This window comes from Anas platyrhynchos, chromosome 4 (genome assembly GCF_047663525.1).
Source record: "Anas platyrhynchos isolate ZD024472 breed Pekin duck chromosome 4, IASCAAS_PekinDuck_T2T, whole genome shotgun sequence".
NCBI lineage: Eukaryota > Metazoa > Chordata > Aves > Anseriformes > Anatidae > Anas > Anas platyrhynchos.
In genome coordinates, this window is record NC_092590.1 from 62,104,412 (window position 1) to 62,117,662 (window position 13,251).

The following is a 13,251-nucleotide window of genomic DNA, read 5'->3' on the forward strand; positions in this document are numbered from 1 at the left end:
TGCTGGATAAGCCACTAGGTTTTATTGAGCTTCATAAACGTAACAGAAAATTAAGTTTGAAACTATAGGGTCTAGAAATGTAACAGCAATGGAAGTAATTTCTTGTATACAAGTATTAGCTATTAGAACGGAGCATGTGTATGACTCGCTGATATGCGAACAGTATGAGATAGCAGTCATTTTTCTGTAGTACCATTCTCAGCACAGCACTAGTTTGATTTTTGAGGATATTATTCTTAGCAAGCTTTCAGGAGAAGCTAAAAACTAGGGACAGAAGCAGGAAGATTGTGCATTAATTTTCTGTGGTATAGGCAGGGGTAAAGGTCTCGTTCTTTTGTGTTGCACATTAAGAAACATCATGGACAGAATGTATAAGTGAAGTTGGAATGCTATGAAGTTTTTTTGTTGTTGTTATTGTTTTTTGTTTTTGCTATGAAGCCTTTGTTTGTTTTTGCTATATAAAAAGTAAGTTGTTGCCTTAACTAAGTACATTGGCAATCCCCCTGCTAATTGTCCTGGGCTCTGTGGCAATTACTATTCCCACCCACGACAGAACTATGTCCACATGCGACATGAACATCCATTTTAATATGGAGTAGATGAAGTAGAAAAATTTTTGTGTTGCCTGTTATTGCTGTAACATTCAGGACAGAAAGCAATGAGCAATAACAGTTCTAAACCAAGTAAATTTAGCCTCATCCCCTAGTTGGTATGGAACAGCGAGGAAGGGAATATCTATCTGCCTCTCTACTTTCCCAGCTCACATTCTAGCATGTAACAATTGCTGGTTTGTGTTATTATTTAAGACTTAAACTTGGGCAAAATAATCAATTTTGGGGAGAAATTTGTATTGCTGCTTACTGTTTGTGGCTAAAGCCATGGCTGGTATGGTTGTAGAAATGGTTAATATGGTGGAATTCTGCAGTTTCTGGTGCTTTATGTGAAAAAGGGCTCTAATCCTGCTACCATCTATTTTAGATGGTAGTCAGCTTTGGACACCCTGCTACAAGATACTGTTGAGACAAGGAAAAAAAAAAAACAATAAAATAAGTACACTGGGGACTTTGATTTAGAAAGACTCTCGCATTTATGACAGGCAAGGAGCAACTGAGAGGAGATATGATGATGGTCATCTACGCATGGCAGCTGTTTATTGCGCTGATCATAAACATCTCACTGTTACCTTGTGTTCACCCATCTGCTTGTTTCTGCCCATCTGTTATTTCTTTCCATGTGCTTAGGTTGTAAATATCTGTTCTTTGAAATAAGGTGGCTAGAAACACTGTGATAAAATGTTCAGTTGTGGAATTCAGCATTTGCATTATGAACAAAGACTCTGGCAAGGCTCTTCAGTCAACAGTGAGGAAACTGTATACAGGTTCTCAGTGCTCCTGGTTGACCCTTTCTGAGGTTGAGGCCACTTACTGAATTTGTCATTTTTAGAAGATTCAAATTTGTTCTTTTTAAGGAATAGCACAGGCTACTTCAGGAGGAAATTGCACTCTTTGAAGTTGGAAGAATGCTTTAAATAATGTATGTGAATGAAACATACAATGCAAATAGTCTCCAAGAAGCTGATCAGCTTGTGTACTCTGCATATGTCACTTCAACTCATGTTGTTTTGTGGTTTTGTTTGTTTTGTTTTTTTTTGTATTTTTTTTATTGCCAGTCTAGTGGACTTGCATCTAACAGGCAATGTCATCCTTATCGCAGGGATTTTTTTATTATCTTTTTTTCTTAAAATAAAAAAATAAAAAAAAATGCAGTGCTTTTTTTGCAAGTTGAGTCCTTGCCGTTGTTAGCTATGACATTCAAGTTTAACTTCTGATGGAGTATTTTTAACGTGTGATTTTGCTTTATTTTGTTGTTAAATGCAATCTGTATTTAGTATTTTTTTCTCAAAAAGAAACTATAGTGCTAGCTAATTCAACATTTCTCATTTTATGCTAAGTCATCACAACGGATTACTCTTTTTAAGGAAGATTTTTCTTGTAGCTGTGTTTAAACATCTTAATAGAAAATCTTCATAGAAAATATTTGATTACTAAGAGCTGTAGAGTACACTTCATACATTCATGGGAACTTTTCTATTTTGTATTTTAAGTGCTGCTGTGGTTGGTCTCTTTTAAAACAAATAAAAACACATTTCCTGCCCTTTTATTTCATGCATTCCAAGTACTTCAAAATAAAATAAGTTGTTGCTTTGTGTTGTTTTGGTGTGCCTGTCACTTGGGCTGGGTAAACTAATTTGAAAATCCAAGAGTTTACAAATAATAATTACATTCTCCTTGCATTTGCTTTTCTTAAACTCTGGGAAAAGAATTGTTTTGCATACTTTATTCCTTCTCCATTGTACTTCAGTAGTGGTTTTTAAACACTGATTTCTAAGTACCTGATTCCCAAGTCAGAAATTCCAGGAACTGATCATGTCCTTCTGATATTAATAGAAATCTTAAAAAAATAAAAATAATACAAAAAATATTTTAGTTCAGACCTATATATATTATGAATTAGTAGGGGCAGTCATTCTTATAAATATAAAAAGTATTTTTATATTCTAGTGCAGAGACTCTGTTTCTGAAGATTTTAATGTGTCCCATCTTAAAAAATATATATATATATATATATTGCCCATATATAGGAGTTGGTATTCTCCAAGTTATTTCATTATAATGTATTTATTGACAAAACCATGGTGTTTTTTAACTATTCTTCATTGTGATTTTCCTTTTCACTCTTCCCTGATCTGCATGTTGTTTTTTTTGTTTGTTTTGTTTCTTTGTTTTTTTTTTTTTTTTTTTTTTTTTGATTTGGGGTGTGTGGCTTCTCTTCAAAGATTAGACAGCCATTTGTTTTGAGCAGGAAAACAATGGGAGCTAGATTTGAATCCAGTTTTATCAGAATATTACGCTCTTTGTTAAAAGCCTCTTATTCAAACTGGAGGTCAGAAACCTTACATGAACTTTTTCTTAGACAGTAATTACTGTTATTGCTGTATTGAAATGTAAAAGGTTTAGGAAAATGCGTCAGAACTGATGCTACATTGTTTTAGGGGAGGGGAAAAAATGGTCATGGTGACAATGCTTATTTAAAGCTTTAGAAAACCAGTATTTCATTTCTTCATTTTGAAGTACTACTGCAAGTGAAATTTATATAAAGCAATTAAAAATGTTGAACGATTAAGCAGGTCAAGGACTCTGGCTGAGAACCATTTGCATTGGCCTCTTCTGTCCTCAGCCAAAGACGAGATGCTCACACGTGTTTTCAGTATCCATCTTCACTTCTACCAGCTGTTTAGGGAATTTCCCTTTCAGAGGTAGAAGAAGGTGGCAGTGGTGTTAAACTCTCTGTGGCAAGGTTTTGTTTTCTTGTTGGTGGTGGATTTAATTATTTTTTAATGCCTTTTCTAAATTGAAGAGTGGCTGCAGGAAGAAGCAGTGCAAATACAAAATGCTGAAACTTGCCTAGTTCCTTCGAGGGCTAAACCCTGCAATGGGCTAAAACGGGGATTCCTTGGGGGTATTTCATTTTTGCTCTTTCTGATAGCTTCATGGCCTCATAGCAAGCATAAGAGAGAAGGCTTGTGTTTTAGTTAGCATAGACAGAAAACATGTCATCAAACTGCAAGTTTGCTAATGCTTTGATGTGTTGCATCTATAATGTATTTATCTCTGCTCAGTGCACAGTACAAAAATAGTTTGAAGATGTGCATTTGTGTTTATTACAGTTTTTTAAAGGCATTCACCAAAATGTTTGTGTGGTCGATGCTGTCATTAAAATTAGATCAGACAGTGATTTTCTTCTGTTAAGCTTTTCCTTAATGGGTTCTTTGTCTTCTTTTAACTGTATTAGGCATTACATATTGCATCACCATCTAATGCAATACTCAGAGTTGTTCTGTGTTTCTGTAGTCCAGGGAAGTAGTCTGAGGGAAATGAAAACGTATTCTTCAGCTTCTCTGCTCATGGGGAAAGACTTCAGCAGATCACTTTTATTAATAGGAAACGCTTCTCTCACGCAAGGCAGCAAAGCATGAATTTATGCGGGAGCAGCAAAGACTACGTGCAGCTTCCCCCCCCTCAAAAAAAAAAGCCTTTCTTGGAGCCACCCTAGCTGAGGTCTGCTGGCTGCTGTCTGCCCCAGCCTTGGGGACCCCGTGGGGCCCTGCAGCTTTCGGGGGGCTGGCCAGGAGCCACCCAGCTCCCCTGCCTTCTGCAGGTGAGCTGGAGGGGAGGCAGACCTCTGCTCTGACCTTGAGCAGCACGCTGAGATATCCGCCGCTGGGATGTTTTCTGTTAAATCCACCTTTTGATGTTGTGCTGTGATTTATTTATTTTTTCCATCCTCCTCCCAGCAAAACGGAGCGATGCCGTGCCCTCTTCTCCCTTGCTGATTCCCTGAGGGGCAAAGCGGAGCCTGTGTGATGCGTGTGGTGGTGTGCCGTGTCTGTGTGTGATGTCTGTGGGGTGTGTGTGTGATGTGAGGGGTGCGTGGCCCCGCCCCGGGGCTGCGGTGCCCGCCGAGCCGGCCGCGGGCTGTGCGCGGGCAGCGCCTGCGGCGGGAGCGGCTCCGGCCCCCCGGCGCCCCCCGGTGCCCTCCGGTGCCCCGGGGTTGTGCTCGGCAGGCAGCGGAGGGAAGGAGCCGGGGGAGTTTGGGTTCGGCTGCTGGGAGAAGGCGAGTTGCGAGGCTGCCAACTGCCTCAGAAGTTTGCTGCCAGGAACGGTTCCCTCTGTCGGCAAAAGTGCCCGGCTCTTCTCAGAGGAATACCTTGTTGCTTAAGATGAGTGGCTGTAGGAAGCGGTGTAAGCGTGAAATCATGAAATTTGCCCAGTACCTTCTCAGGCTAATCACAGGTTCTCTTCACACAGGTAACGACTGTTTTTCTTTGTGGTCTAACCGTGCGGCGTGGTGGCAGGACGATTGCCTGCGTTTAATGTAGTGATGGCATTGCTTTATGTTTATAATTCTCATCTTGTAAGTAATAAAAAGAAACCTACGGACTAATTTGTGGCTGGGGATAATAAAAACAGAGCATGTGGGCTTCTGAACGTTGTGGTGTTCAGACAGTGTGAGGGGTTCCCTTGAGCACTGGCATACCTGCACCCTGATGGGGCTGCGTGTGTACGTGCCTTCACCTGCTCACGTGTGTGCCCTAACAGGGAGCACAGCACCCATGGGATGCATGGCCATAGAGGGGGAAGGTCCTGCTTTTTATTTTCACTCTTCCCTACAGATTTACCTCCACAGTCAGGCTACGTTCTTTTTCGCAGACACTTGTTTTTGCTTATTTCCACATGTAAACCAACCGTGATGAGGTGCTGTAGCAGCTCGCTGCAAACTTTAAATAATGCTTGTGCTTTTTGCCCCTAAAAAAGATTGGAACTTAAGTGGCTGTCAACTTAATCTATTTTGGGTAACCTTGGATCAATTGTAGAGTGCCAGAAGGGATTTGTAAGCTGGGTTGATAAAACTGTATAGTTTTCTTCTTAGCACTTGGGAAAATACACTTTTCTTGCAAATCAGCATTTTCTTTGGTTATTCCCAGTGACTGTCACATATGACAGCTTATGTGATGTGTCATTCTGTACTGATAATACAACTTTGCTTCTTTCTAGACCTCAGATATATTTTTCCTTGCAAAAATCATCAAGCAGAGGTGCTAGTCCAGCCATAGCAGATAACAACCAATTATACTAACAGGGTTATTGAGAATTAAATGCCGTTCACTTTGCTGAAAGCATTTTGAAAGTTTCTGCTGATATATTTATTTTTATTTTTTTGATTTATTAACCACTGTTTGAAAGATTTGAAAGCAGAGTTGACTCTTCACTCATACTTCATTGATAAATTGCATTTATCACTATTTTGGGTTATACTGCTGTAGAAATCACTGTCAACCAGTACTTTATAAGGTACTTGTAACTTATGTAAATCTAGTATAAACTAGCGTAGCTTTTCAGTAACCCCGAGTGTTTCGTAAAGTAGAATTTCCCTGTCTTTTTATGTCTTATTCTTATTCTGTCATTGTTTCTTTTTTGTGTATTGTATCAATTCAGATTTCTTTGAAATGCTGACTTCTTGCTCCTGTGGGTTGCTATGGAAATTAAGTAATAGACGATGCAAGAAGAAAGCTGTATTAGAGATGAAGGCCAATACTCCTATTTCACAAAGTCATTCAAGCTTTTCCTTTCCTGTCTACCAAATGATGTGCTCTATTTTTCAGACTGATGTTTGCATTGCAAGCTTTCTAAGCTCACAATTCAAAACCATTTGCCATAGTTGTTTTGGATACTGGTTATAATGTTACTATTAAAAAAGTTGTTTCACTTATAATTAAGAAGCACATTTTGGAGGCCAAATTACTGGAAAGCCACTAGAGTGTACAAAGTACGTTACCTTAAAGGGAACAAGCCTTAATCAAGTCTTTTGCATTAGGGATTCAAGGCACTTTCACAGAACTCCTAGGAACTGAGAAAGTTCCCAGGATTTTCATTTACTTCTGTTACAGGTAAAGGTAGTATCTTACTGCTTTTACTATGATAATAGACCATGCTGTGTTCAAATGATGTAACAAGTAAGATCAAAATGTAATGTGACAGTAATTGAATCGTGAAGAGGTAGAGCTACACTGTTCAGATCTTGCATAGGCGCATCTACCACATCTGGTAATTTGCATCAACCACAACTGTTGCAATACTAGTTAACTCTTCCATCTTCAAAATCTAATGCATAATTCATTATGCTGATAATTAGATGATAATTAACAAAGATGAATGAGGAAGTATAGTTGAAAGTGTTAGAAAACTGTAGTTAATTTGTTGTATTGAACCTATTGCTTTTTCTATAATGAGTGTTTGTTCTGAAATGTAGAATCACTGTCAGAAACTAAAATATGTGCTTATTGAGATTTTCGTATGCAGGCACTCTGCTCTGCTTACATGACTCAAGTCACCAATTTATTTTCACACTGTAGATATCTAGTAAGGAGTACAGACAGTGGGGAACCCAATTTAACTTCCCTGTTGATAAGATTTGGCCCATGTTTTATCTTTCAGGTGTTCCTTTAAATTTATACTTAACACTAAGTTGGAACTACACATTGTTGAAAGTTCGTGCGCTAAATCTAATCCATACCTTTTTTCTGTATGGGTAAGCATAATGAATAGATAAGTAGCTCATCTTCATTAATATAAACCTGTACAAGCAGTGGTGTTGTGATCCTGTTATCTTCTAATAAGTGTGAAGAAAATTATTTTATTTAATAATAAATTTAAAAATAAATTTAATAATATTATTTAATTATTTTACAGCTTGTTACCATGGTTGAAAGCAAAATGCAGTGAGAAGAAAGTCTTTTAAACAAAGTTTTTCGCTTTCTGTAGTTTCTGCTATATATTAAGTTGATGTGATTCCACAACTGAAATAGACTCCCTCAAATACTTGAAGACAGCATTCCTCAAATGTCACACCAAGCCCTACTCTATTGCCTGCTGCCTCTTGAGGCATGTTGGAAGTGCCTGTTCTTTGAAACATTGTCATAAAGAATTTTGTGCTGCAGTTGAAAATGTTTCAGTTTTCAAATGCATCGTGAATTTGTGTAATACAAATACTGAGATTAACCACCAAGAGAGAAATGGACCATAAATTACTCTGAAGTGGAAAAAACAATTTCAGAGCGATGGCCAGGAAGTTTTTCTTAACCATTTAAACTGATAAAATATGGGAATTAAAGAAATATTGGAAGCATAAGTGTCATTGATTTCAGTGGTAGATTTCTAAGAATGTATCCTTTTTGGGTATGGTCATATTAAGTACCTGCCACAATGTAATCTAGGATTTTGAGGAAGGATTCATATTCTAGGCTATACACTTTTACAAAGAAAGAAAGAAAGAACAATTCTGGCTGTGATGTGCTCTTTCTCTCCAGCAACCTGAGATAATATTCTTCTAGAGTTATGCAGATAAAGCTATGGACTGATTGTGTGTGTGTTTTTTTATCTATAGACTGATGCCATTCATGTAAAGTAATATTGGTCATAGTCTTGAGATATTTTAGTTAAATCTGTTTGTGAATGTGATATATACTTTCTGATAACACTTTCCCCAAGAAACTGTTGTTTTACCAAAAGATCATCTTTGCCCTTCTATGTGCGCAAACAAGCAAATTAATGTTTTCTAGCTTACTGCCAGTAGGAAGATGCCCTCTGAGCATCTTTTCCCTGAAGGTGAGGCATGGTCTCATGACAAGTCCTGCTGTGTCTGTTGCAACTTACCTGCCTATCAGTGCCTAAAGTCCACCTCAGTTTGAGATGGTATTTTGAATCCTTCCCAAGGCTGCTAACTTTGCATAGATTTATTAGATATCTCCCTCCTTCCTGCACTCAGGAAATAAGGGGTTTGTAGCTGACAGCCTTCCCTGAAGAGAAATGAGATGTTTCCCCATGTTCAAGGAGAATGCCCCTACTTCCAAAATCCGGTATTAGAGATAAGTCCTCTCCACTTCTTTATCCATCTTACAGCTGAGCATGTGAACATCACAAAACCAGAAACAGACAGTGACAAGGAACCAAAGTCTTTGCTGTTGATTAGGGAATTAATCTGAGAGAGAGTACACCTGGGCTGTAAACTGCACTTCATGAAGTCATTCAATTAAGAGATCTGTAACCATTCCAAGAGAAAGTACCATCACCACATCACTTTTTGACATTCATCGTTGACAAAGACCATGTAAGAATAGATACCAGCCACATGGAGATCCTGAATGCTTACCAGCTCTGAGTTATGGATAGATTGAATTATGCTAATGGAGATGCCTTGCTTCATGACCCATTTCAGAGAAAGGGAAATGCCAAGGCTGAATGCCCCACTGGGCAAACTTCCTGACTTGTTCCCTTTCCTACCCTATTCTACCACAACAACAAATCCATGAGGCAGTCTTTGTTTCATCATCAGTGCTGGTGTGGTGTGGATTCCATGGTTGTTATAGTATCCAGTTTCAGCTCAGCCTTAATTTTTAGGTATGCATGTTGTGGCTGTGTTGATTGATTCATTCTGAAAAATCAGGGTAATGCTTTGGGATTTTTACTCACAGGGTAAAACCTAGCAGATAATGGGATTTGATTTCAAGGGTCTGAATGTAAAACTCACACAATATATATCAGCTTTTTTAATTAAGCTATGAAAAGTTCAAAATTAATGCTTATAAAAATCTGAAGATTAATTAAAATATTTTATAGGAATGTAATAGACTAGTTAGTGACAGTTGCTAAGTGTTCCAGAATAACTTTTTTCCCTTTACAGTAAAAGGTTATGTAAAAAGAGAATGAGGAGACTGACTAGCTCTTTTATTTAATTATACTGTCTTTTTCCTCTTTTCAAGTTTTGTGCTTTGTGCTAAGGAAAAAACATTTTACATTTAGTCTATGAACAATTAAATATGGCAAGTGAGGATATTCCAACAATTAAGTAATTTTCTAAATCTCAGTAAAAGTTAGAGATGAAAAAGTATCATACTTCTAATGCAAAAACATAGTTTCTCCTTTAATAAAGAACTGATCCCCAAATGAATTTAGTGTACCTTTATCTGTGTAGTCAATTCTCCTGCATAGCTTTATGAATGAGTGATGCTGAAAATTCAGAAGACTCAGTTTAAATAGATGTAGGCATCTGATTGCCTCTGAGATGGTCTGTTTGGATCTTAAAGTAGAATAGCATTGAAGAAAGTATTCCTAAATTATTCAATTTAGTTAATTCTGCTATTATTTTCTAGTAGTTCTTTTCATCCATGTTGTTTTAATTGTTTATTTTTATTGTTTAATTTTTGGTTTTGTTAAGTTGCAAAAAAGTACTCAGTTTAGCCAAAAATCTGGAATTACTGTTTACTGATTAGTCAATATGAACACTCATAAGACATACTCTTTTAATAGGAAGATAGAATAATCTCACAAATTAGTAAAAAGAAATCTGTAAACGGTGGGTTTTCTTTATATACGTGTGTGTGTGTGTGTGTATATATATATGTATATAGCTGGCAATGGCTATGTAACAGCATCCCAAACAGCAGAGCGTGTGGTCTCCATACATGCTGTCAATTCTTATACATGCTGCTTAATTAGGTAAATTCAGAGGGCCTTAAAGACTCAGACAGCAAAGGAGGATAAAAATCAGAGGACTGAAGCAGTTGCAGTCCCTGGGCATCTGCCTGTCTCTGACGAAAGCTGCTGCTAAGGTGAGCTGCTCATTTGTCAAATCCTGCCCAGCTTCAGGTTCCAGCCAGGCATATGCAGGTATGCAGCTGCTGCTTCTGCATTACGTTCTTATGCTGGCCATGATTAATGAACTGATCAGACACCTTTTGGGCCAGCGATGTCTGGCAGTTAGGTTGGCTGAGGCTGGGGAAGTTTAAAAGAAAAAGAAAAAAAAAAAAATGCAACTGAATTTCTGAGCATGAAAATGAGAAGATGCTTCATGTCTTGAGCTGTGTTTTTGCTGCAATGCTTGGTGTGATACAATGTGGAAAAACAGACCCACGTGGCCCTGTAGAATTTATCCCCAAAACAATTTCCTTTAAGAGTTGCAGTTCTAAAGAGGATTTTTTTTTTTCTATTGCTCTCTGATACACTTCTACTGAAAGTGATAGGTGAACTGAAATGAATTATCAAATGAAACTAGCTTATGTGCACCTCATCTCAGATAGGATTTCTAGAAAGAGAACATTTTTCATCATGGTGTCTTCAGGTAAACTGTGAAAGACTGAATAAAAATAACAGGGTAGGAAAGTAAAGAAGGGAATATGTGAAACATCTAGTGACTGGATTCTGTAATGAGGTAAAGAAAAAATGACAAGTTATTAAAATTCTGGTTTGGCTTTAATTTCATGCTTAACCATATTGATCGTATAACCTTGTGAAAGACCTGCACTGACTTTTGCATTTGCTTAGATTTATTAGCTTAGTACACAGCAAAATAAATGAATGAGAAACTACACTCACTTGTTAAGGCCACCTCTGAGTCACAGGAATAATCTTCTGAAAGTGAAGATTAAACGAAACTACGTAAGAAATGCAGCTATTCATGAGAAAGCATAAAAGGGAACACAATTCCCAGTAGTCCTTACAAAAGCAACAGAAGCGGAAAAACTACATTGCTGTATTGTGTGGGATTATACAAAGTGAAGAAGTGGAAGTAAGCCATCATTTTTACACAAGCAAACAAGAAACATGGTCCTTTTAAAGCAAGTTGTGCAGTTGGATCTCATTCAAAGTCATGGAGTCTGTGCTGAAATAACTTGATTGAAGCAAGGCCTGCAGTGGTAGTAGATCTCTGGTCTATTAACCTACAGAGAGACAATACAATTAGGCAATAATAAAGACCAAGCTTTTCATCTCTTTAATAAAATCTATGCCTATTTGATACATTTTTTGCCTTCTGAGGTACTAGCACTGAATTCTTACAAACCAAAAGTGCCAGAAACTGTTGGTTAGATGGTGCCCATGCAAATGAACTTCACCTTTCCCGGCACTGTTCCATAGATGTCCATGCACCAACTCTGACATTCCTAAAGTTATCAAAGAGGTGCTTTTTTTTTTTCAGGATTCTTAAATTTCTATCTCCCAAGCAAAGGAGATGGCAAATCAACAAATATTGAGAAACTAGAATAAAGCAGTAGACTAAGCAGCTATTCTCAGTTTGTGTCTGGTTGTTAGTTCTGCCTCTAACACATGGCTTAGATGCATTTAAGGGTCTATCTGTTTCTTGGATATCTTTGGATAGTTTTATGTTTTTTTAAGCTCAAAATCATAATAATACAGTACAATACTAAATGTGCCATGGTGACCTCACCCTGTGTGAAAACTGAGTAGAGGAACATCCCTCTAGGCATTGCACAGGAAGAGCCATGCACTTTTATGCTTGGACCTCTGCATGCATCCCTCTCTTTTCCATACCTTGCAGTGAAGATGGATGCACAGGTGCAGTGACTAATGACTCCAGTGCAAGACTGGCCAGCAAAAGGCCATCCTGCTTTTTGGTAGAGCACCGAGAGCCACAAGTGTGCTCTATCAGCCCTTCCCAAACTTCTTCCCATAGTGGCCTTTGCCATTTCTTCTGTCCTTTCCCAGGCAGGAGACATACTATGCTCCTTTTCCATTCTCATATGATATCAGGAGGTGATTTTAGTGCTGTGACTGCAAAGGTGTCTCTGCTCCGGGCTGAATTTGATTAAGTAGGCAAATGAGGCCTATCACACCGGGGGTGTTAATTGAGCTCTTGTACTGCTCTTGCAGTGGAGTGGTCACCAGCCTGTTCCCTGCAGGGACACGTAGCTGTGAGTGTGGAGAACACAGTGGCACATCAGAAGTATTTTGTTAAAGAATGACTTTAGCACTCAGGAGTAGGCTACTGAATGAATAACCCTGAGACAACCTTGTTCTCTCCCTGTATTTATAAAATCTTGCTAAAAAGCAGCAGTGCACAGAAAAGACAGCAGAAGAATTTTCTATGGATTATTTTTTCCATAGCACTTCAAACTGTTTTGAATCAAACTTTTACTTTGTTCTATTTGAGAGGAATATATGTCACTCAAGGCTATATTATATGACCCCCCTAAAAAGTATTTCTGTATTTCTTTTCATTGCTTGTGTTCACAGAAAATGTTAAGTGATTCTTTCATACTGAAAAGACTTTCAAATAGTGATGCACCAATGTATGTCCAGTGTAATAAATTTTCATTTCTCAGATATTTTATTGTAGCTCAATGAGAGGGTTGTTCTTTAATAAATAATACAAGGTAGACTCCAAAGTAAATTTAAAGCATTGTTTACTATGCATAAATCCATTTTTAAAAAGTACTGCTTAATTATTTTACAGTATGTAGTAAAGAAAACAGTGAAGAAACTTTGAGTTCTCAGCATCATTTCCCTACTGACATTTTAAAATTTTCTTCATCAGTTCTAATGTAACTACAGAATTTCTGCCATCTTTTTTTTTTTTTCCTCTCATTTCATGGGATGAAATTTTGGAAGTATAGTGCCAAACTATAATGAAAGGATTTTACTCAGCATTAAAATTCAGAATTGAGAAATGGATCAATGAACCCAGCCAGAGATGAAGTAGTGGGTACAGGCCACTGTTGGAAAAAAATCTATAACAAGAGGACGAACAATGGTTTGCAAGCTTTATTTGAGGCTGCTTTGTTGTTAGGGGGCTAATAGGGAACTTTAACAACCAGGTAAGGTGAATTACCATTTTGAA

At 37.8% G+C, this 13,251-nt stretch overlaps 1 protein-coding gene across 3 annotated transcripts in view; it reads left to right on the forward strand.

Annotated features, from left to right (window-relative positions):
* KCNIP4 (potassium voltage-gated channel interacting protein 4) overlaps positions 1-13,251 on the forward strand; it is a 436,446-nt gene that overhangs the window by 103,069 nt on the left and 320,126 nt on the right. The window contains exon 1 of one of the 3 annotated variants that reach the window (XM_005017834.6): positions 4,496-4,868. The exons of the other annotated variants lie outside the window; for them this stretch is intronic. Coding sequence (XP_005017891.1) covers positions 4,781-4,868 — 88 coding nt within the window. The 5' untranslated portion in view covers positions 4,496-4,780. Of the gene's footprint in view, positions 1-4,495; positions 4,869-13,251 lie in introns of those variants that run through there. 3 annotated transcript variants of the gene reach the window in all.